This window comes from Macrobrachium rosenbergii, chromosome 44 (assembly GCF_040412425.1).
Source record: "Macrobrachium rosenbergii isolate ZJJX-2024 chromosome 44, ASM4041242v1, whole genome shotgun sequence".
Taxonomy (NCBI): Eukaryota; Metazoa; Arthropoda; class Malacostraca; order Decapoda; family Palaemonidae; genus Macrobrachium; species Macrobrachium rosenbergii.
Window position 1 is genome coordinate 11,889,301 of NC_089784.1, and position 21,554 is coordinate 11,910,854.

A 21,554-nucleotide genomic window follows, 5' to 3' on the forward strand; every position below is an offset into this window, starting at 1 on the left:
TCTCTCCACAGGTCTAGTTAAGAAATTAGTGAAATATGAGTTAGTAATAAGTATGTTTACCTGATAAATGACCTGTTGTTCTTATTACAATGGTTTTGCTTCCATTATAGAGGAAGTTTTCTGTGCGGGTCGTGGATAGATGTGTGTTTTGCATTTTTAAGAAAAACTTGGAATATGGTGACAGCATAATATTTCAGGTTTGAAGTCACATGACAGATATTAACCTACAAGTCATTCTGTATCAGATAGAAGTTACATTTTCCACAATTTGGAGTCCGTATTTCATTTTTCAGATGCATAAGGTACATTTTAAAATAGTTAAATAAATGTTCATTTGGAATGAATATATTAAATATATGCCTATGAATTTTTCTTTGATTGTGAGACTGCTAAAATACTGAGAAACCCTTATTTTTACAGCAACGTGAGGAACATTTAGCTGCCCTTTTGAAAGCCTCATCAACAATAGCTGGGAAAAAGGGTGATAAATTGAGTGGAGGTGATATAGGACCTGCAGAGAGAAGACTTAATAAACAGCAAAGGAGACTTCAAGCTAGGATTACTGCATTGTCCATAGTACAAGATTCTTTCTCAAAGGATTTATGTAAGGCTTTTGGTTTTTAGTGTGCACTGCATTAGATTAATACTTTGTTTAATTAAATTTTTTTAGTGTTTTCAGGGTCCATTAATGTTTTTATATATTACAAGAATGCCACATTACTCAGAACGTGGTCAAAAGTCAATAGTTACTGGTAATTAGTTAGGTAGTTCAGAAGGATAGTTTCACATAACCACTTGAGTTAAAAATCTGCCTTCACGGGGATAGCCAATTAAAGGTCCATAGACATGTAGATTTCAGTTGTCAGAAGGCTTTTGGAAAATTTTAATTCTTGATGTATTCATCTCTTTCATCTTATAAAGAATTCTGGATTTCAGTTGTTGCTATGTCCATTCATTTTCTTGTTCAGTGGTAGTATTCATCAGTTTATTTTGAAGACAGACAGATTAGTATACTTGCTCACTAAAGAGCTTTTAGTCCCACAAAATTTAGTTGTAAAGTTATAACTTGCTGTTTTAAATCCTGCAAATATTGGAGAAGAATAAGGCACTTATCATTAGTATGCTCTCTCATTGACATACTATGGATAACTTTCGGCGAAGTTGGAAAGTCCGGCAGTTAAACTTTTGCAAGGCGGTTATGGTAACAGTTACCTAAGGTAGGGGCAGAAGCACTGCTCACCCAACTGGTATGCATTCAGTCTCTTCAGTTTACTTTCAGCCGCACTTTCAACCAGACGTGCTCTTCTCTCTGCTGCCATTTGGCCATTTTCCTCTTGTATATTCTTTTACGTTTATAATTTGAAATATTGATTTAGATATATTCAAACATTTTTGTATTTTGATATATTAAGATATTTCAGTGCTTTATTTCTGTCTTCAATGATATATTTACTTACTCAGGCTGTGTAGCAGGCTTAGGTTTGGAGTTTTCTCCCTTTATATCATTGTTGTTGTTTCACAAACACCTTCTTCTGGGTGTGTGTTTAATTATTTTCTTTTTAAGACACATAATGTTTTGATTCAACCACACAATTTCTGGGGAACTTGGTAATGTTTTAGTTTTCAGATGTTGTGTAGATAGAGACGTTACAGGTTTGTGTTGCAGCCGAGGGTACTGTGTGGAGATTCGTCTTACTTAACATAGCAAGTTTTCCTCCACTCCCTCAACACGAATGTTAATGGGGCAAGTTCTACAGTTGCATTGGTCCCTACTACATGCTCAGGACCAGTCACAATTTGCCGTCTTGTCTCTTTCCCGTCTTGGGAGGGGCTCACTCCAACTCCCTTCCCTTAGATACAAATCTGTTTCTTCCCTTCCTGAAGGGGAAGGCATATTATTTGTTTCTTTTCAGGCCCTACAGTTCAGAACTTGTTTTACCTCTGGACTTCCCTGTCTTCTTCTTGCACGACAGATGTCAGCCCTACAGTTTGCCTTGAAGTTAGATGGCGGCATGTTCCACTCAGATCCTGGGAGCCCCTGCACGTTCTCTTCACTCTCCCAGTGTTGCCACTTCACGTATTAGTGTACCTCGTCCAGCCCGTTAGTTCTGTGGTGGAAGTTTGGAACCAAGCCAGATCTGATGGCAGTGGGTTCCTTTCAGAGCCTGTGAGCCCCATCTTCATGGTAACTTCTAGGGGTTGTTCCCCTCCTGGCTTGGAAGGGGCAACACCATTTTGTTCTTTTCCAGGCTCAGATGCGCAGTTTACGTCATCATTCAGGGGTACCGATCGTAGACGGACTGCTTCTCTGGTGTAGCCTTTATCTGCTTCCATGGCTTCTCGTTTCTCCTCCGTTGTTTCATAATCCAATGCCCTTCACTTTGGTTGCCCTTTTGTCATATACAGTAGAACCCCGGTCCTCAACTGTACTAGAACTCGACATAATCGGATTTCAACACGAAATGTTGAGTAAATTTTGTGTTGGAGCTCAAACAACAAACCGGAATCCGACCTGATGAATCATATGATGTTTGTAGAAAAAAAGAGTTTCGGGCAGCTGCCGCTAGTTGGCATTGTTGGTGGCGTTCTTCCCATGCTTATTTAAAAGCATTTAAAGTCCACACATGCTGCTGCTGCTGTTGAAAAACAAGCCAGATTATCACATTAAATTAATAATACAGTATTTATAAGCCGAATTACTGTATGTCTGTTATCATAAAATTAAGAAAAATTTCCTAAATTACGTCGGAACTCGGCAGCTTGTGGCAGATATAAACAAACCACAGCGCCGCCCTGGTGGTGTATCGCGGTACTAAGCTGCCGAGTTCCGACGTAATTTAGTAAATTTTTCTTAATTTTATGATAACAGACATATGGTAATTTGGCTTATAAATACTGTATTATTAATTTAATGTGATAATCTGGCTTGTTTTTCAATGTTATCATTATTAACAACAGTTTTCATGTGTACCCGTTGCAGTACATTCTGGTAGTGCCTATAGGCTACCTAGCCTAGCCTATGGCGCTCGGTCTATCATCGTTAATACGGCCGCATTGGCCATAGGCCAATTTTTTTTATACAGTATGCATTTAAAAATGTAAAAAATGCTTCTGATACAGTAAGTTATTCAACTCTGAACTTATTTAATTGTAATTTGTGTAAAGTTTTGTATAAAAAGGCAAGGTTGGGGTAATGACTGGTGGTCAGGAATGGATTAATCCATTTTCAGTTATTTCTTATGGGAGAAATTAACTCAGAATTCGACAAAATCGAATCTCAACACTTCTTCTGGAACAAATTAGTGTCGAGGACCGAGGTTCTACTGTATATGAAATAAACTTTTATTACCACACAATTTTATTAGAATATATGATTATACCCGCTGTTACACGTAGTAATTTCTGCTTTGGTGAGAGTCATCTGCTGTGATGTCACAGATGGGACTGTGACGTCATGGCCAGTTCTTATGATGTCATCAACCGATTCCTCCAACATACCTTCAATCGGATGACTCTTCCTTTCAAGAGAAGTATGACCCATCTTCCGCTGTCTCAGGCAGTAAGGGTTTTTTGAGAATTCTTCACTGCTTCTTCACACGTACATGTACTGTGGTGAGCCCCTCTGGTTGCAGTAGAAGTTGAAGAAGAGAATCCTTTCGCCGTCATCATCTTCGCCTTCTTTTGGTGCTCTCTCTCGTGTACGGACTAGGGTTTCTTTGTGTCATGGGTCTCTCTCCGAGGCCCTACTACACAGAGCACCAGGTATGCGGTTTCCTCTTATACGGCAAGTTGAAGAGGTAACATGTGTCACTGATACTAGTTCCGGGAATATTTCCCGAACTAGTATCTCCTCCGCCCATGTTTCTACAGACACTCGGATAGAGAAAGTGACTGGCACTCTTCCTGTACATGACTCTACCAGGTCAGGACACTTGGTTTTCTTGGGAACTCCAAGCCGACGATTCTTACCAGATGGTTCAAGATAGAAGCAGCCATGGAGATTCTAGCAGATGTTCCAGCCATAGAGTTGATGCACTTTCCTTCTTTGGACGTGAGAGATTCTGGACGTTTGGGGAGTGTTTCCAGCATAGGCCTTGTCGCCTCGACGCTCGCGCATTTGTGACTTAGTCACCACAGTTCCAGATATCCACAGACATGACCAGGTTCAATGATCGCCTTCCTGTGTTCAAGGACATCCAGCCAAAGAAATTATGCACTTTCCTTTGATGTTCATGAGGGGTTCTACACAGCCATTAGCCACCATCTTTCTACGCTCTTCCTGAAGGCCCTCTGATCTTCATTCATGCTTTCATGACCATGTCCTGTTGCACGTCAAAGTCTTTGAAGACACTCAAGTACATGAAGTGGGTCATCCCATCTGTTCAGACAAGACAAGACAAACGTACGGGGAGTGTGGAAGTTGTCTTAAGATGGCGTGTCCGGGAACGGACCATCAACCTCACTCGAGTGAAAGGTTGAGAAGAGGATGGGATGGCATACGGCTGTGCCACATTGAAGCACCATTTCCCGTCCGTTCCCTGCCACGTTCTCTGTCGAGCAAAGAGCTTTGATATAACTTCAGGGGACATCTAGAATGGCACCAAATCACATCCACAACCATCCGAATCATGACCACGGCCTCCTGAATCATGTCTGCAGTCGTCCGAATCACTGCCACGGCCGTGCGCATTCTGTCCATGGCCGTGCGAGTCACAACCACAGCCATCAGCGTCAACCATTTGACCTCGTGCATGGTCGTGACTCTATCAAGTCCGCCTGAGGATGTGACTCCTAACCCGTCCGTGGACATAACTCTTCAGGATTCCGAGGCTGACTCATTGAAAGCGAGGAATGAAGGGGGCCCTTCATGCGAGAAGAGGTCTCTCTCTCTCTCTCTCTCTCTCTCTCTCTCTCTCTCTCTCTCTCTCTCTCTCTCTCTCTCTCTCTCTCTCTCCTTCACCTTCATCATAGGAAATGGAGGATGTAAAGAGTAGATTTTCTTTATTCTTATGAAATGGTTGTTGATCTTATTTGTGAGCTGAATAATATTCATATAATAATTCTGAAGGTTAAATCCCCACCTGTGATTGCTCCTACTGCTATTGAAGGTCTTCTAAGCTCAAGAAAGGATTCGAGTACCCCTCTGAATGTTCTTGGCTGAGGACAGATGAGGAAATATCTCTTGTTCCCCAAGAACTTAGTGGGATTAGGCTAAGGAGCTGAGTCCTTAGCCTAGCCCACATGACATCAGAGGAATTATTTCCTCCCTGGCATTTAAGAAGAACTTGTCTGTTCATTAGATTCTGAATGCTGGTTCTTGGCTTCGCCAGACTGCTTTCACTTCCTTCTACCTGAAGGACTTTGCCTACAGGTCCTTGGACACTTTTTTCCTTGGGTCCGGTGGAGGCTGCTCAACAAATTGTGTAGCTCATCCAGTGCCCCTAGCGGGACAGTTTGTATCTTGTGTAAGATGATAGTGTGGAAGAGGGAATGAGTGAGATGACTGGTCTCTTTTCTTTCCCTTTTTCCTCTCTTCTCTACCTATGGAAGATTTTGAAGAATAGACACATCATATGCTGGAACTAGCTTGATGGAGGTGAGTTCTTGGGTAAGGACGTAAATTACTGTGTTTGTATCAATAGAACAGAAAAATTAATTTATATTTTGTTTTGTTATTAGTAGAATAATTATAAATTTGAATTGGTAAGCCTCTTAGTGGGCCACCACTTGTAATGTGCTGTTTGTGACACTGTAGATGGTACTGAAGGTTCTTTGCAGAGTCCCCTGAACAAAGATTGCTTTGCTTTTTACTTTTCATCCAATCCATAATGATGCTTCCTACCTAGCTGTCAAGTCTCTTTTAACTTTACATTGCTCCAGTTTTCACCTCGTATGTAAGAACAATATGACTCGGTGATCTTGTTGAGCAAATTATAATTATAGACTGTGAATTGGTTAGAGTGCATATGAAACCAAAGTCATGTTCTTATTTGTCCCAGTTTATCGTAATCATGCTGATATTTTCTATAATGAACAAATAAGGAAATTATTCAAAATTCAAAACAGTTCAGAATAACCCTCTGCATGTAGTTCTCTGTCTGTCTGTTTGTTAGTGTGCCTGTCACAATTATCTTGTCATCATAAGGTCTTCTGCACTGTTGAAAGGATTTCAGTCAATTTTGTGCATGAAGAGAGATTGCCCATCTGTCTATCACACTTTGCAATTACATCTACACACAAGGACTTCATCCAAATTTGATAAAATGGTAAACTATCATGCTAGATGCATATAAGAGAGGTGGCCTTTCTGTTAGTCATCTGTTGATCCATCAGGCTGTCTTACTTACCTTACCACAATTCTAGAAATTTCAGTCAAATTTGGTACATTGATAGACCAAGATGCTTGGATACGCATGAAGTTAACTGTACAGATTATCTGTCCACCTGTAAATCTGCCAGTATAACTCAACAATTGTGAATGCTCATAACAAGAAGTGGGAGCTAGTAGCAGATATCTGTTGCTGTATTAATAATGTGTCATTGCTGCCACTGATGTCAAGAAGTAATGGTAGATTTGATAGTAATCATAAAATGCAAGGGACTCGCATAGATTTTACTCAGTTTTACAGAATGTTTCCATATGTATATTTCAGCTATGGCTCAGAGTTACTTGATGCGAGTTCGAGAAGCTCTGACAGGAAGAGACCCAGCATTGTATAAGAAGTTCCTCTGCATTCTAAACGAGTTTACAGAAAATGCTAGTGATTCTCCTGTTGAACTTTATGGTCACTTGTGTGAAGTAAGTGTTGATTTTTGTACATTTTTTCCTTGTTTTCTGCTAGGGTTAGTCTCAAATACTCAGATAATGAATTTCATGATAATAAGTCACCTTACCAGAAAATATGTTAATGTTCTTTAGACTCCTGACCGTGTAGTTTTTCATACCAGTAATGCAAAATAATTTAGCTAAGGGATGTATGTCATGAATACAGGTACTTCAGCCGCCAATATGCACCCCAATTTTGACTAGCAAAATTTTGAAAACAAAAAATAAGCATAAGTTGGCAACACTCTCGAGTTGATGTCTTAGTTTGTTTTTTGCTCAGCCCACTTTCAAATGTGTCAGTACATTGAAGTAGCTTGACTTAGTCTATTGTTGTGGTTTTTTCAGTTAATTTTTTGGAAAAAATACTTTGTTTTTCAGCTTCATTGACCTTAATGTTAACCAGTAAACTGAAAATTTTTTATAGGTTACAGAGTAACATATGCTGTTTAAACGGACCATTGGTGTTACATCAGAAATTTCCTTGACCAACAGTGTCTGAGTGCATGCAAACTCATAGTGCTACTGCTGGTGCAGTATTTTAAGATTTTGTTATTATTGGATGTGGTCTCATTCAGCAATACAGTCAACCCCAGTATTGGCAGGGGGGGGATAGGGACCACAATCACCTGCAAACCCCTAAAATCCATGAATACTTGACATCCCCCCTCTAAAAACGCTTAAAACTGCCTATTTTAACAGTTCAAACACAAAATGTACACCTTAAACTATCATCCTACACCAAATATACCTTAAACTATCATCATAAAACACTTCAATATCATTTCAGAGTCATCTTACAATATTACCCTTAAAAATATATGGCTCACAGCTGTGTGAAAACTAATTGAGTTAACCTAAGAGAGAGAGAGAGAGAGAGCTGAGAAAGTTGATAATCATATCAAGTTTTTTTTTTTTATTCTAATAAGCATATTTGTGGTGTGTGTGGGACTCTGAGTTTATGTAACTTTAGATGTAATATAAGTTCTCAGTTGTATTTCTTCACTACACCCACCCTCCTGCTCTCTCTCATCTTGAGATGAGGAAAAATTTTATAAAGCACATTGTTCTTTTCTACAGTAAATAGAGAGAGTGCATCTTAACATAATATTACAGTAATAATAGATTTCCATAATATGTTCAGTATGTACACTAGAAAAGTAGCAGAAGCATGTATTAAATTCTTACCAGGCAATGTACCAGTAATTTACGCTAACACCCACTTGTGCTTAAGAACAGATCATATATACAGTAGTCTACAGGTTTTAATAAGAGTTCGTTATGAACTGTATCTGAAGTTCATTTAGTAAAGTTTATAAAAGAAACACATTACGTCCTTTAACAAGTCTTACCTCCCTTTCTGTTACAGTTGATCAGACAACTCAAAGAATGATTCAGTTAACTATCAGAGATCTAAGGGATTGTAGACTCATGTGTTAACCTACCTGAGTCACCTGGCCATCTTTTTTTTTCTAATGGATTGACATGTCTGGGATTTACATATGATATATGAGTAGTCTTGTATAATATAATGGAATCTGTTTTCTTAAAAAATGGAGTGTTAATGAATATTATATATTTTGGCAGGACTTTAGTATTTTGATAGAAATATCAGTTAAAGTTTAAAAGTATTATAATCTTATTTTGCAGGTCCTGAAAGACTTTCCACAACTGAAAGATGAATTCGTCTCCTTTCTACTACCTCAACAAGCTATAGCTATTGGGAAATATGCCCAATATTGTGCTATTCATAGAATGAAAGATTTCTTAGATAAACTCAAGGTTAGTTTTATCATAATTTTTTTGATTACTGTGAATTGCTATTGTTTTTATTCATATTTTAACCTTTTTCTTTAAATAAATGTATGGCTCTATTGAACATTACTGTTCATGCTGTGCATGCAGCAGTCACCTCAGCAGAATCAGGAGGTGGTTACTGTCAAAGTTCCATACCAGTAGCCACCATGCTAAAAAGCCCTTCAGGGCAAGCTTTACCGAGACTGGTAGTTGTCAGGTCCTTTCCACATGTGTAGCCTTGATATGAATAATACACAGATTTATTCTTTTTCTCATTGGTATGCCAAGAGAGTTCCATAGCTGGCCCAAACCTGAAGTTAATGTCAAAACTCCAGGGATTGGGCTATCCACCTTCACTTGAAACATGAGGTTTTCAGCTGCATCTATAGGAAAAATTACCTGCACAAAATCATAATTTGAAATTACAAAGCTACTGATATTATAAGTTCAATCCATTTATTTATATCTTAATACTGTATTTAGTTAATGCAGTAATGACACATGCCCATTTAATGTGAAGTCTTTTAAAAATTGTTTCACTTGCATACATGTACAGTTACCTTTCAAATATTGAGAGGTATGTTCCTGGAGAGGTTGTGTTATTTAAACATAATTTTCACATAAGCAACAATATTAATAAGGAGAGTTATGGTCCTGGACTCTTGAGAAAGTTTACCCATTTTGAGGGTATGGTACTATAACCTTTTAAAGAAATATTATTATTATTATTATTATTATTATTATTATTATTATTATTATTATTATTATTATTATTTATTATTCTTATTATTATTATTATTATTATTATTATTATTATTATCATTATTATTATTATCATTATTATTATTATTCAGTAGATGAAACCTATTCATATGGAACAAGCCCACAGGGGCCATTGACTTGAAATTCAAGCTTTCAAAGAATATGGTGTTCGTTAGGAAGAATTGAGAGGAAGTAAAGTGAAATAAAAAGAGATCCCACTTATCAAATAAAAATAATAAATAGATAAATAGATAAAAAAGTATTAAAATGCAAGAATAGTATTAGGGTAGTAATGCATTGCATTTTCACTTGAACTTCTGAAGTTCCAATTGCACGATGTCCTCTGGAAGGCTGTTCCACAGTTCAACGGATAAATAAAGGACCTCTGGAACTGAGAAGTTTGACCGCGAGGTACGTTTGCTGCATACTGGTGCTGCTGTTCAATGAATTTGGTTGCTCTCAGCAGATAAAGGATCAGGGATCAATTGTGAATTTGAAAGATCTCAGTTGAAATACAACTTATGAAAAAGTGACAAACAAGACCATCCGTCGATGGCCCAAGTCATAACTGCTACTATTAGGAAACTGAAACCTACCACCATGAACCACTCTATCTAAAAGAGATAAATCTCTGACGGAAGAAGACATCTGTACCGGAGAACAGTATTCCAGTAAAGGAAGTACAAGTGAACTAAAACGGGTTGCATTGATTTTATCACTGTTATAAATATATGAGGCCTTACGAACAATACCTAACTCTTTTGCAGCATTTACTGAAACTTTCATTAGATGTTTCTCAAAAGTTACACCTAGAATAGTTAAAGCTTCTGACTCCATCAGCAAAGTTCCATCCATCTGAAGGGGAAGATGGGGTGGGAAATCTGTATGAGATCTGCTAATCAACAGTGGTTTCATTTTGCTGGAGTTCAGCCTCATATCCCACCGACTACACCATTCTCTGATCCAGTCCATGTCCTGATTGAGGCTGAGGGCAGCTTCATTTCTCATAAGTGGAGACTTTGCTACACCTACAAGTGTTGCGTCATCGGCATACTGAACAATCTTGTTTTCCAGGCCAACAACCATATCACTTGTATACCCTAAAAATAACTGGATCAAGAACACTACCCTGTGGAACTCGAGACACAATAGGTCTTGGTTCACTAAAGATCCTACAAGTGTTGCGTCATCGGCATACTGAACAATCTTGTTTTCCAGGCCAACAACCATATCACTTGTATACCCTAAAAATAACTGGATCAAGAACACTACCCTGTGGAACTCGAGACACAATAGGTCTTGGTTCACTAAAGATCCTGTCCACAGCAACTCGCTGCTGCCTACCTGTAAGGAAATCTTGAAGTATTCCTAAAACTCCAGGATTCTGAAGTTTATAAATAAGTGCCTTGTGATTTACTAAATCACAAGCAGTACTAAAATCTTTTTGAATTACTCTGCACTCAAAACCCTTATCAAGGCATGTCGAATGGTATGTTAAGTCTAAAAGAGCATCGCAGGCACCTAACTGCTTCCTGTATGCAGATTGACTTTCAGCTAACAATCCTTTAGCTTCCACATACTTATATAGTGAATTGAAAGTGTAAGTTTTTCAGCATCTTTTGAGAGCACAGGGAGAATAGAGATTGGACCTGTAGTTACTGCAGTACAGATATGCCACTCTTTGGAACAGGCACTGTACTGTATTACTAAGCTTGTGGTCATCCACAAAGATACTATGTCAACATAAAAATCTATAGAATCTAGTAATCTTGGGAGACAACACACTAGAAACTTTTAAAAAACAAGGGGAAGAAACCATCAGGATCTTCTCCAACCCAGCTTATCAAGATTATCCAGAATTTTCTTTGCATCCCTGAAGCAAAATGCAAATTTGGTAAGAGTAGGTTCAGGATGGCAAGTATCAGGGAGAGAGACATCCTCAGCTGATTGCTTAGCTTCAAAAGCTCAATGAAGCAGTTCAGCCTTTTCTTTAGGGCCAGTAACTAATATACTATCATCTGTTAGTAGTGGTGGAATGGAAGACGAACCTGACCCAAAGATAGATGATGCCAATTTGTTCTACCACAGATGCTGTAGGCGTCGGCAGTCTGTTGCTGCCACGCCTACTGCTTATTGAGGCACTCCATATTTTGAAAAAAAAACCAAGCATCAACATGGTGAAAGAAACCGAATTTCTCCCAACCAACATAAGGAGAAATTTAAGAAACCAGCCTACTCCAGACTGATGAGAGAGAGAGATAGAGAGAGCTAGCACTGGATGCTGGAGGCATATCACCTGGATGATCTATACAGTAATACCGGCCACACCAGTAGGGGTTACCTGAGCGAACACCCACACCCAACCACCAACACCACTGCAAGTTGAACTATTGACCACAACCTATTTTCCGTAGTCACTCTAAACGGTCTGGTTTTCTGGTGGTTTTGAAAGTCCCAGTTGACAGCAGGTAGCTGATCAAATAGGAGGTTCATAGTAGGAAGGGATGGGGTATTGAATAGCACCTGTAAGGGAATGTGGTCGTAGCCTATAGCAAGATCGTCATGAATGTTGCAAGTCACAATTGATTCATGAAGATGTGATGCAGTGGTCCAGCCAGGAGGTTGTAATTGTGTCCATTCTATTTGGTAAAGTTAAAGCCAGAGCCAGTCATGAATCATAGGATGATGTCAGTTGGTTTGACATCATCATTGCAGCATTTGTTTTGTAAGTGCATTGTTTATGTTTATGATTAGTACATTAATTTTCTCTATAGGTATACATAGTGATTTATGAGAAAATGGTGGACAGGTGTGGTGTCCAGAGGGTAGAGAAAAAGATAAATCTTAATGATTTTGGTGGCATGGACAAGAGATGAGAAGGGATAAGGAACAATTAGTCAGAAAAGCAATAGATATGGAAGAAACAGAAGAAAAACCTATAGGAAGGTCCAGGAAATTAGAGAGGGGATAGATGAAGACTCAGACCTGTTGTAGCATTAGGTAGAAAGTGCACAAGACAGGAGAGTGAAGAGAACTCATTTCAGATCTAATTCTATAAAGGGAAGAACTGGTGTAAGAACATCTTGCTTTGATGATCTTGGGATTGATTATTGCAGCATTGCATTGAATATGACTGAATTCGTGCATGCAGTTTTATAATAATGGAGCACTACTGTATACAAATTAAATGGCTTGGCTTTAATATACAAGTTTTTCTTAAAAATCCATTTATAAAGTTGATGCTTTTCTTATACTGTATACTGTATTATCAAATACGATGACTATAGATACAGATAAATACATCATTTGTTAGATTTATTATACTTTGTAGATTTTTATGAAAAGTCATAACTTATGGTTACCTAATATCCTTCACACAGAATTGTATTTTTATGTCATGTAGTTAGTGTTCGTATAGTAAAGTGTTTTAAAAAATCCTCTCAAGAGGAGTAGAAGGAAACTTTTTATTAAACAAATAACAAAATTCTTCTTGGAAATGATAGTTTTCAAAAATTACAATATATTTACTTTTTTAGTTACAGTTTCGGAAACAGCCACAACACATCCAAAAAATTGTCAGGGCTCTTCAGTCACTGCAGAATAATCCAGAAATTAATGTGGAGAAAGTGCAGGCTTCTATATGTCCTCTACTGCGTTATCCTCATTTAGTAGAGAGTTTTACTCAGTGTTTTGCTTCTCAGCCTCCTCCTCCAAGGTAAGCGTGGGAATATTATACCTTGTTTAAGCAGTAAATGAAATTAGCCTTCAGAATTCAAGTAGATGCCATTTCGTAATTCTTTCTGGCAAAATAGAGCTTATGGACACCATTGGTGATGGTCTAAATCATAATTACAATTTGTTTCCAGACAAACCCATTATTCTTATTCTCATAATTGCTTATTAACCTGTTTATTATTTTCATTTCCAGTCTTTCAAGTGATTTTGAAGATATATCTTTAGAAAAGTCACATACCCCGGACAGTGTAGAAAATTTAGTACTACCTAATGATGACACAGCTACTTCTCCTGACCACTGTGGTTGCCCTTGTCATGTGCCAGCCACTGGTTCATCTTTAAGTACAACACGCAGTGACCACTGTCAGTCTTGTGCCATAAGAGTAAGTTATATTCAAAAATATTTTCATTCGTGTTTTAAGAGAATAAGATACATTACATGTTCATTGTAAGCCAATTTTTGACAGTGCTTGCATCCTAGAAGAATGAAGGTAGATGCCAAATTAGATTATCTGGAAGTAATGTCCCTGACACTATAGCTATACTATAGCTCTAAAATAGATACCATTATCTGCTTTAATCTGGTTTGTTTTCAGTTGTCCTAGCACAGTAGTGGTAAATCCTATAAGGATTCAGTTATCAACATGGGTAAATTTGGCTATTTAAAATGTTATGTGCTCAAAAGTTGCCTATTTTGCTGTGTATTTTCACTTATAGGTGTTAATAATTTAAGCATTCTAAGTGTCTTTTTACCAGTTTGAGTTTGTGACTTTCAGTTGATCAGGAGTTATTTTTGGTCATTCATGTGTTTCAGAAACCCATCACAGTGCTTGTGAATTGCCAATTTCATGTTGAAAAAGTAGTCAAAACAATATAAATCCTCTGAAATAATGGAAGAAGGCAGATCCCTTGGTCCAGACTAGCAATCGGTTATTATTTGTGCAATCAACAATTATTGGTGCATCAACTTTGTGTTAGTTTGTAGGCGCTCACTATTTTCCTTTCTGTATGGCTTTAACTTTTTATCTTTTCATCTCTCATTTTGTGAGTACAGTGTTTTTTCTTCACTGTATGGTGATTAGTAAATATTCCTTTCAGTTCAGACAAAGAGGAAAACATTTAACTTCTAACAAGTGTCTTCCAGTCTGAAGTAGTATGCAAAACTTTTTGTTAGTACAGACAGTCTCCAGGTTACAATGGGCTCAGCTTACAATGTTCCGAGTTTACAACGCTCTTCAAATACGAGTATATTCATCAAAAATTATTTCCTGGGTTACAACGCATGTTCTAGGTTTATGACGCTGACAACGCTGATCCAACGGAAGAAATATGGCTTCAAAATGGCAGAATGGTTTAATTTTAGAGGTTTTTTGTTGAAAAACTCAATAAAAATGCAGGATACATTGTTTTCAAGACACCCAAAGGATTAAAAGTAAGGTTTTCTTATGATTTTCAAAGGTATTTTGGGTGACGCCAGTCATACGCCAGTTGGAAGAAATACACATCCAAAATGGCAGAATGGTCAATATTTGGAGGGTTTTTTTAATGAAAAACTCAATAAAAACGCAGGATTCAAGACACCCAAAGGATTAAAAGTAAGGTTTTCTTACAATTTTCGACAGTATTTCAGACGACACCAATCTGAATAGAAGAAATATTCATCCAAACTGGCAGAATGGTCAATATTTGGAGGTTTTTTATAAAAAAAACTCAATAAAGATGAAGGATTCGTTGTTTTCAAGACACCCAAAGGATTAAAAGTAAGGTTTTCTTACGTTCTCAACGGTAACATTTCAGATGACTCAGTCCAACGCATACAACGGAAGAAAATTCACATTCACAGATTTTTTCGTAGATCAATATTAATTACTGATTTTTATTTTATTTTCATAACTAAATATATTTTTTATGATAAAAAAATGATTTACCAATTTTTAAATATTAATAATAAGGTAACCACAGCAAAGTATCGATAAAATTTAAAATTAAAATCCCGTGAAATCACAAAACTGCTTACCAATGTAATCACTTCATTCAACCTCTCTCTCTCTCTCTCTCTCTCTCTCTCTCTCTCTCTCTCTCTCTCTCTCTCTCTCTCTCTCTCTCTCTCTCTGTACTGCATACAGTATATCCTTCAAAGAAATATGGGTTACTGTTTATAAACATAAAAATATACTAAAATTCCATCATCGGTTGTGTTACAATTTTTTTATTGCTGTGACGTAGGCTTCATGACAACACGATATCGGCCCGAGGGATTAGAAGTAGCCAATAACAGAGCTCATAGCAACTCCCTCTCTCCATGACAATACACTATTGGCCAGAAGGACTGAAAGTAGCCATTAACAACTTGTAACAACCCCCTCCTCCCCCTCTTGCTCTCCTTGACGACATGCTATTGGCAGGAAGGGTGGGATTTTAACCAACCGCAAAGCTTGTACCTCAAGGGCTTTGCAATACACTAAAAGGAGGGTGAGTAGTGTTTAGTTCTCTCTCTTATCTCAGAGAGAGAGAGAGTGAGAGAGAATGGCACAAGAATGGCTGAATGTAAGTCGTAGTGGTAACTCTCTTTCTCTATCTCTTTTTGTGGCTGGAAAAGGTACTAATGTTGAAGATGACTTTGAAATGATATTAATAATATAATTTCAAAGATTAATACCGTGGTAATAGGACAATAATTTATGCTATATTTGATGTAGGATGATAGTTTAAGTATACATTTGGTATTTGAACTTTCAAGATAGGCGGTCATAAGCATTTTTAAGGGGATTTTTGCTTTTCTAAGGATTTTGCATTTCCACAGTAGGTTCTGGGACCTATTCCCACATAAAAATGGGGGAGAACTGTAATTCTGTGAAATTTTTAGTTTTTCTGGTGGATAAGCGGTGAGACAAACAGTCTCTCTCTCTCTCTCTCTCTCTCTCTCTCTCTCTCTCTCTCTGGCTCCAAAACAGTAGAATGGTAAAATTTTGGAGGGTTTTTTTTTTATAAAAGACTCAATAAAAATGTAGGTTACATCATTTTCAAGATACTCAAAGAAAAGTAAGGTTGCTTACGATTTTCGATGATTATTTTTGTTTACGACGATTTTCGGCTAACTACACGGCGTCAGAACAGAACCCCTGTCGTAAACCGGAGGCTGTCTATGTTTTAAGTTTGTTCATGATAATGGCTAGTGCTAATATGCTTGAAAGCTAGTGCTAAGGTTGCAATTTCTATATTCCTTACACTTTTTGCTGAGTTAAGATGTCAGTAATATAACCATTTAGCATACAAGAGGTTAGTCAGTTTCCTTAGTTTATGTTCAGTTTTTGCTAATTGTGGGTTTTTCCTTTTATCCCAATTGATAATAATTTCAATGCAGTCTTTAATCAGTTACTGATTATTTATAACAAATGATTTTGTGACATGTGTACTTATTAGTGTTATCATGTTTTGTTCTTTAATTTTAAAGTTGTCATCTGTTTGCGTGAGATGACAAATAAAGGGCCCATAATGCATTCTTTTATCAGTGCCATTGTTGATACCATTGTGGAGTCCTTTAAGCAGGGAATAGCTCTAGCAAAGAAGTGTCTATAACTGATATCACCTTGAGACTAGGGCCACGAAATAGTATTTATGACAAGATGTTCTGTTCAGGCACTATCCCCAGTTTAGGTGCCAAGGTTGTGACCCATTGTGTAGCAACAGGATCTTTCCTGCCCCCACTTTGTCTTTGCAGCTTTGGAATTATACCCCATGCAACACCTCGCAAGGAAGCTACTGACCATGAGAGAATTTCACAATAGCTAGTTCTAATAGAACATGAAAGGCATAATATTAGCTTATGAAACTTTATAACAGGATTTAGAGAAATTGGCTAAGTCTTCAAGTTAGACAAGTTTGTTATGGAAATCCATTACATCTAGGCTTTGTCTTGGTGCTTAACATTTTTTTGTCTCATGTACAGTAATTTCTTTTTGTTTCAGTGCTAGAAGTTTGGTGAGTAGAAGGTCCCCTGTTGTTATTATTTTAAGTATTGTTAAATAAGGAGACTTATACCACATTTTTTCACTTTTTAGTTTTCAGAAGGCCGAGTTTACCTCCAATATGGCAAAACGCTTCGTCCAGCAAAGGTTACTTATCACTCTTTGGATGGAAACAGTAGAGATTCAGTTGATTTCAATGATGGGTGTGAAATATCAGGTAAAGGCAAAGGTACTGGGTCAAAAAAAGCATCACAGCTAAAGGACTCCAGTGAAAGTGGTTTAATGAGAAACAAAGAAAACATGAATACCATAAATGTTGATAGCAATGCTTTAAGTAATGTTGAGCATAAAGGTTCACCTTACTTAGGAGAGAAAGTAACTAAAGATGAGTTGCCTAATCAGTTTGGCAAACAGAAAGAAAGTGCTACTGGCCGAGTCACTGTGCCAAAGAAAAGTTTGTCTTCCAGATATGAAGAAAAAGGAGATAGTGTAGATGATGATGTGATTACTGACTCACAGCAGACACCAAGTACATCTAGTTTTAGTGTAAAAGCAAGAGGTACTGTGAATGTGGACCCGGACGTAAATTCAAAAACCCGTAGAAAGTCTGGAGTAGGGAATTCACTTTCCAAAGATACTCATGGTAATGATTCTTTTCAGTCTTCAAATATTAAAAACAAAAGTTCAAGTGTCTTTTCCTCAGGTTTGCATTTACCTGTGCAAAGCTCTCTGGGTGATGTTTCAAGATCTGATTCTTCACAAGACAGCTCAGCTCTAGGGAAAAAACCCAAAGAAACTACAGTTTTGACTTCTTCAGGATATAGGAAAGATGTTCCTAACATAATCCAGAAAGTTTTAGAGTCAAAAAATACAGATGATTTAGCTGCCAGTGATACTGATAATGTTCCTAACAGAAATAAGAAAAGTACTGAAGATGGTATGGAGAGGTGCACACTTAACACTCTATCTGAAAAATATAATGCTCCGAATATACTCCAAGTCTCAGATGCAAGTGTTTGGACACAAGAAGAAGACAGACTTATGCTGATGGTGCTTCAGAAGAAAGGGTCCATTGAGCCTGCAGTACAAGAAATTATGAGAATCATCCCAAACAGAACACATGATGAGGTAAGATGGTTTTATTGTTGATAAGTTGATTTACAGTTTTCTATTTGTAACCTATGGAGAATATTATCATCTTTTTATCAGAATCTTTAAGAAAAATTATCATTGTGTTAGATAGATCTCAAGGGGTCCCTAGGTACCAGGTTCTTAGTGTGTCTTGTGATTCCCAGTAGTAACTGAAAAAGAAAAATGATGAAAATTTAAAGATAATTGGTTTAATAGTACAAATGAGGGTTCTTTCATAAATGTGCGTCCTCTGTCTTATGAGAGAAGTTTGAAAAACAAATTAGGAAATGCAAGTGCAAGTTAAACCCACTTATTTTCAGTTGAGAATTGATGTGAAGATACATGATCATGACTGATTAATCCTGCTTATAAGATTGAATGCATACCGGTTGGGTGGGCGGTACTTCCGCCCCTACCTTAGGTCCCCTACCTTAGGTAACTGTTACCATGACCGCCTTGCAAAAGTTTAACGGCCGGACTCTCCAGCTTTGCCGAAAGTTATCTATATGTAAAGACCTTAGGTTTGTATGTTAGGAAAAATACAAATTAATAAAAAATTTGTCATATTTTAACTGTTAGTTTTGTTAATAGTAATGTGGATATTTGGCTTCTCTTAGGAATAATTTATGATATTGAGGGGTGAAGAGCAAGAGCAATAGACTAGTTCAACAGTCTTGGGGAATAAAATCAAACACAACTTAGCCTACTAGTTTTGTTTACAAAATTTACAGTGCATACAGGTTGCTGCCTTCTAATTCCTGTAGACAGCACTTTACTAAACAATCTTACCTAACCAGTAACTGAGCTTCTTAAATACCTAGTTAATCTACAACCCAGTTGTTTTTAGGCTTTCCCTTTTATTTCAGTTCCCTTTGGCAGTTTCAGCTATGTATGAATATGGTGAATTGCTTTACAAGGTCCCAGCTCACAAGTGTTAGAATGAAAAGAAACTGAACAGACACCACCACTGCAAGCACTTGAAATGTTTATTATCAGTAATGGTTTGCATATGTTGCTACCACCAATGTCTATTTACTTGGCACTGGTATTGCAGCTGGAAGCTTTATGAGGGCACTCATAAACTGCACATTCAAGTTCCATCACAATCTTTGGCAGTGTGTAGCAGTCTTCCATGAACAGCAGCCAACAGTGCTGCTCAAGTACCACAATTTCTATCAGTCTCTTGTTGGGGTAAACCCTCTCACCACATCAAACCTTTAATGAAGAAGGTTTCCCATTAATACTAACATGAGGAGAACAGTGACATCAGTAATATACTCACATATTTCATGAAATTGTTAAAACATTAATAAGTTAATGTATTAAACCAGTCAACATATTTATTATGGTATATGAGGCAACAATGATTCCAATATTACACATATATATATATATATATATATATATATATATATATATATATATATATATATATATATATATATATATATATATATATATATATATATATATATATATATATATATAAAAGTTTTGTTTAATTGTAAACTTAGTCATGTAGAATATTTTTATTTTCAGGTGGTAGAACACTTCAACGTTTTATTAGGACAGATGATGGAAGAATCTGACATGGAGGATATCGTGTTAAGTAGCGAAGATGATAGTACAAAAGACTAGTATTTTTGTGAATGCCACTATGATTTTTGAAACACAGTAAAGAAAATGTAATTTTTATTGAGGACTCAGTTCATGGTGCTAGCACTTACAAAAGTGACATTTTGTTGGAAATACTTTGTATTATATATTTAGTAGATCCATCTGAGTTGCAGCATTATTTACAGAAGCTAGCTAATTGTTTATAGATTACTGGCTGTCACTACTGTAATCTCTTCTATAGTAACATTCTGTTGTGTACCAGTTTGTGAATTATAGATATTTTCCTAAGTTATGAATTATTCAGTGAGTTAAATTCTTAAACTCATATTCATGGAATATATATTCTCTTATGGGAATTGTTCATACAGTAGTTTTGTCAAAGCTTTTATCTTTATTTTATAATCTAATTTGTTATGAAATGTATATTTTGAGAATTAAAGTACAGTAGTTTACATTATGATAAATGAAGAAAATTTTGAATTTTCAAGAACAGGATTTATGCAATTTTTAAGAAAGATGGTATTGAAAAATTTAGGAAAAGACCCTAATGATAATGATTTGTTAGTGAAAACTGCAGCGTAAAGAAAACCGATAATAAAATTATATTAAGATGTTAGTTAAGTAAAGCTTATATTAATATCCCAGTAAGTGCCTGTATTATATTTTACTTGAATTACAATGTACAATATTACAAATATACTGTTGCTTTATTTCTTCAGAATTATTACCATAGTGGCACCTCAACTTAGTGTTTTATATAAGTAACTTACCAAGTAATCACACAGCTACGAGCTTCCTACCTACGGCAGCCTAAAAATTCAAAATTCGCAGTAGTGCTAGCATTTGTTCTGATGTAGGTACATGCCCTGCCCACTATCGGGGACTGTGAGGAACAAATAGGCAGAAAGCTTCAATTCATTTTCTGCCGGCTCCTGAGTAACATCAGTGGTTTTTGGCGGCCTACTTCATCATTTTTTGGATGGTTTTTCGGAGTCTTGGTGAAGTACTCTGTTTTCGTACTAGCACATGACTATTATCTTCTTGGTTAACCTTGGTTGACCTATTTAATTAAATTTAGGATGTCTGACTGTAGCTCTTTGAGTGTTAGGTTTCACATTGAGGGTACAAGACTAGATTAGTGAAGTCTTATTATGACTCTCACACAAAATGTGTGAAGTGTAGAGGGCAAATTTGCGATGGGGAACTATTTGTTTAGAATGTAGAGATTGGGATGATAAACAATGGAAAGTTTTTAGGTCTCATCAAGACAAAGTAGATAAAAACAGGAAGAGAGAGGCGGCTATTAGGGCTGGAAATAAAGCCAGCTTAGATCCTGTAGAAATAGCAGATCTTGTAGAAGATAATTCTGTCTCTTCTCCTAAAATTCCTGCATTGTCTCCTATCCTTAGCCCTTCTACTCCTATTCCATGTACTCCTGTTCCAGGTTCCTGTGCTCCCGATCATGACACCATTGCCAGCCTCAAATCAGAGTTCAATAAAAAATTCAAGTTTTTACCAAGCACAGTGATGGAGTTGGGTTCTTTTAGAACCTTCATGGAAAAAGGCAATGTACTGTAAGAAATGTTAGTGCAGTGCGAAGTGTTGAGGAGGTGGCTGCCTGTCCCACTGGTGCTCCTAGATGAAGGTCCCTGTCCCGCTCCCCCACACCGGGTAGTAGACATACCGGAGGTCCAAGGGAGGCCAGGGGAATTTGCCCATGG

General features: G+C 37.1%; 1 protein-coding gene across 3 annotated transcripts in view; it reads left to right on the top strand.

Annotated features, from left to right (window-relative positions):
* Nucleotides 1-20,544, top strand: part of mute (muscle wasted) — an 80,846-nt gene extending 60,302 nt beyond the window's left edge. For all 3 annotated transcript variants that reach the window (XM_067087748.1, XM_067087747.1, XM_067087749.1), the window contains 7 exons: nt 421-604; nt 6,654-6,799; nt 8,474-8,605; nt 12,919-13,097; nt 13,311-13,500; nt 17,179-18,213; nt 19,756-20,544. In XM_067087748.1, coding sequence (XP_066943849.1) covers nt 421-604; nt 6,654-6,799; nt 8,474-8,605; nt 12,919-13,097; nt 13,311-13,500; nt 17,179-18,213; nt 19,756-19,854 — 1,965 coding nt within the window. In that variant the 3' untranslated portion in view covers nt 19,855-20,544. The remainder of the gene's footprint in view (nt 1-420; nt 605-6,653; nt 6,800-8,473; nt 8,606-12,918; nt 13,098-13,310; nt 13,501-17,178; nt 18,214-19,755) is intronic.
* Nucleotides 20,545-21,554: the final 1,010 nt, after the last annotated feature.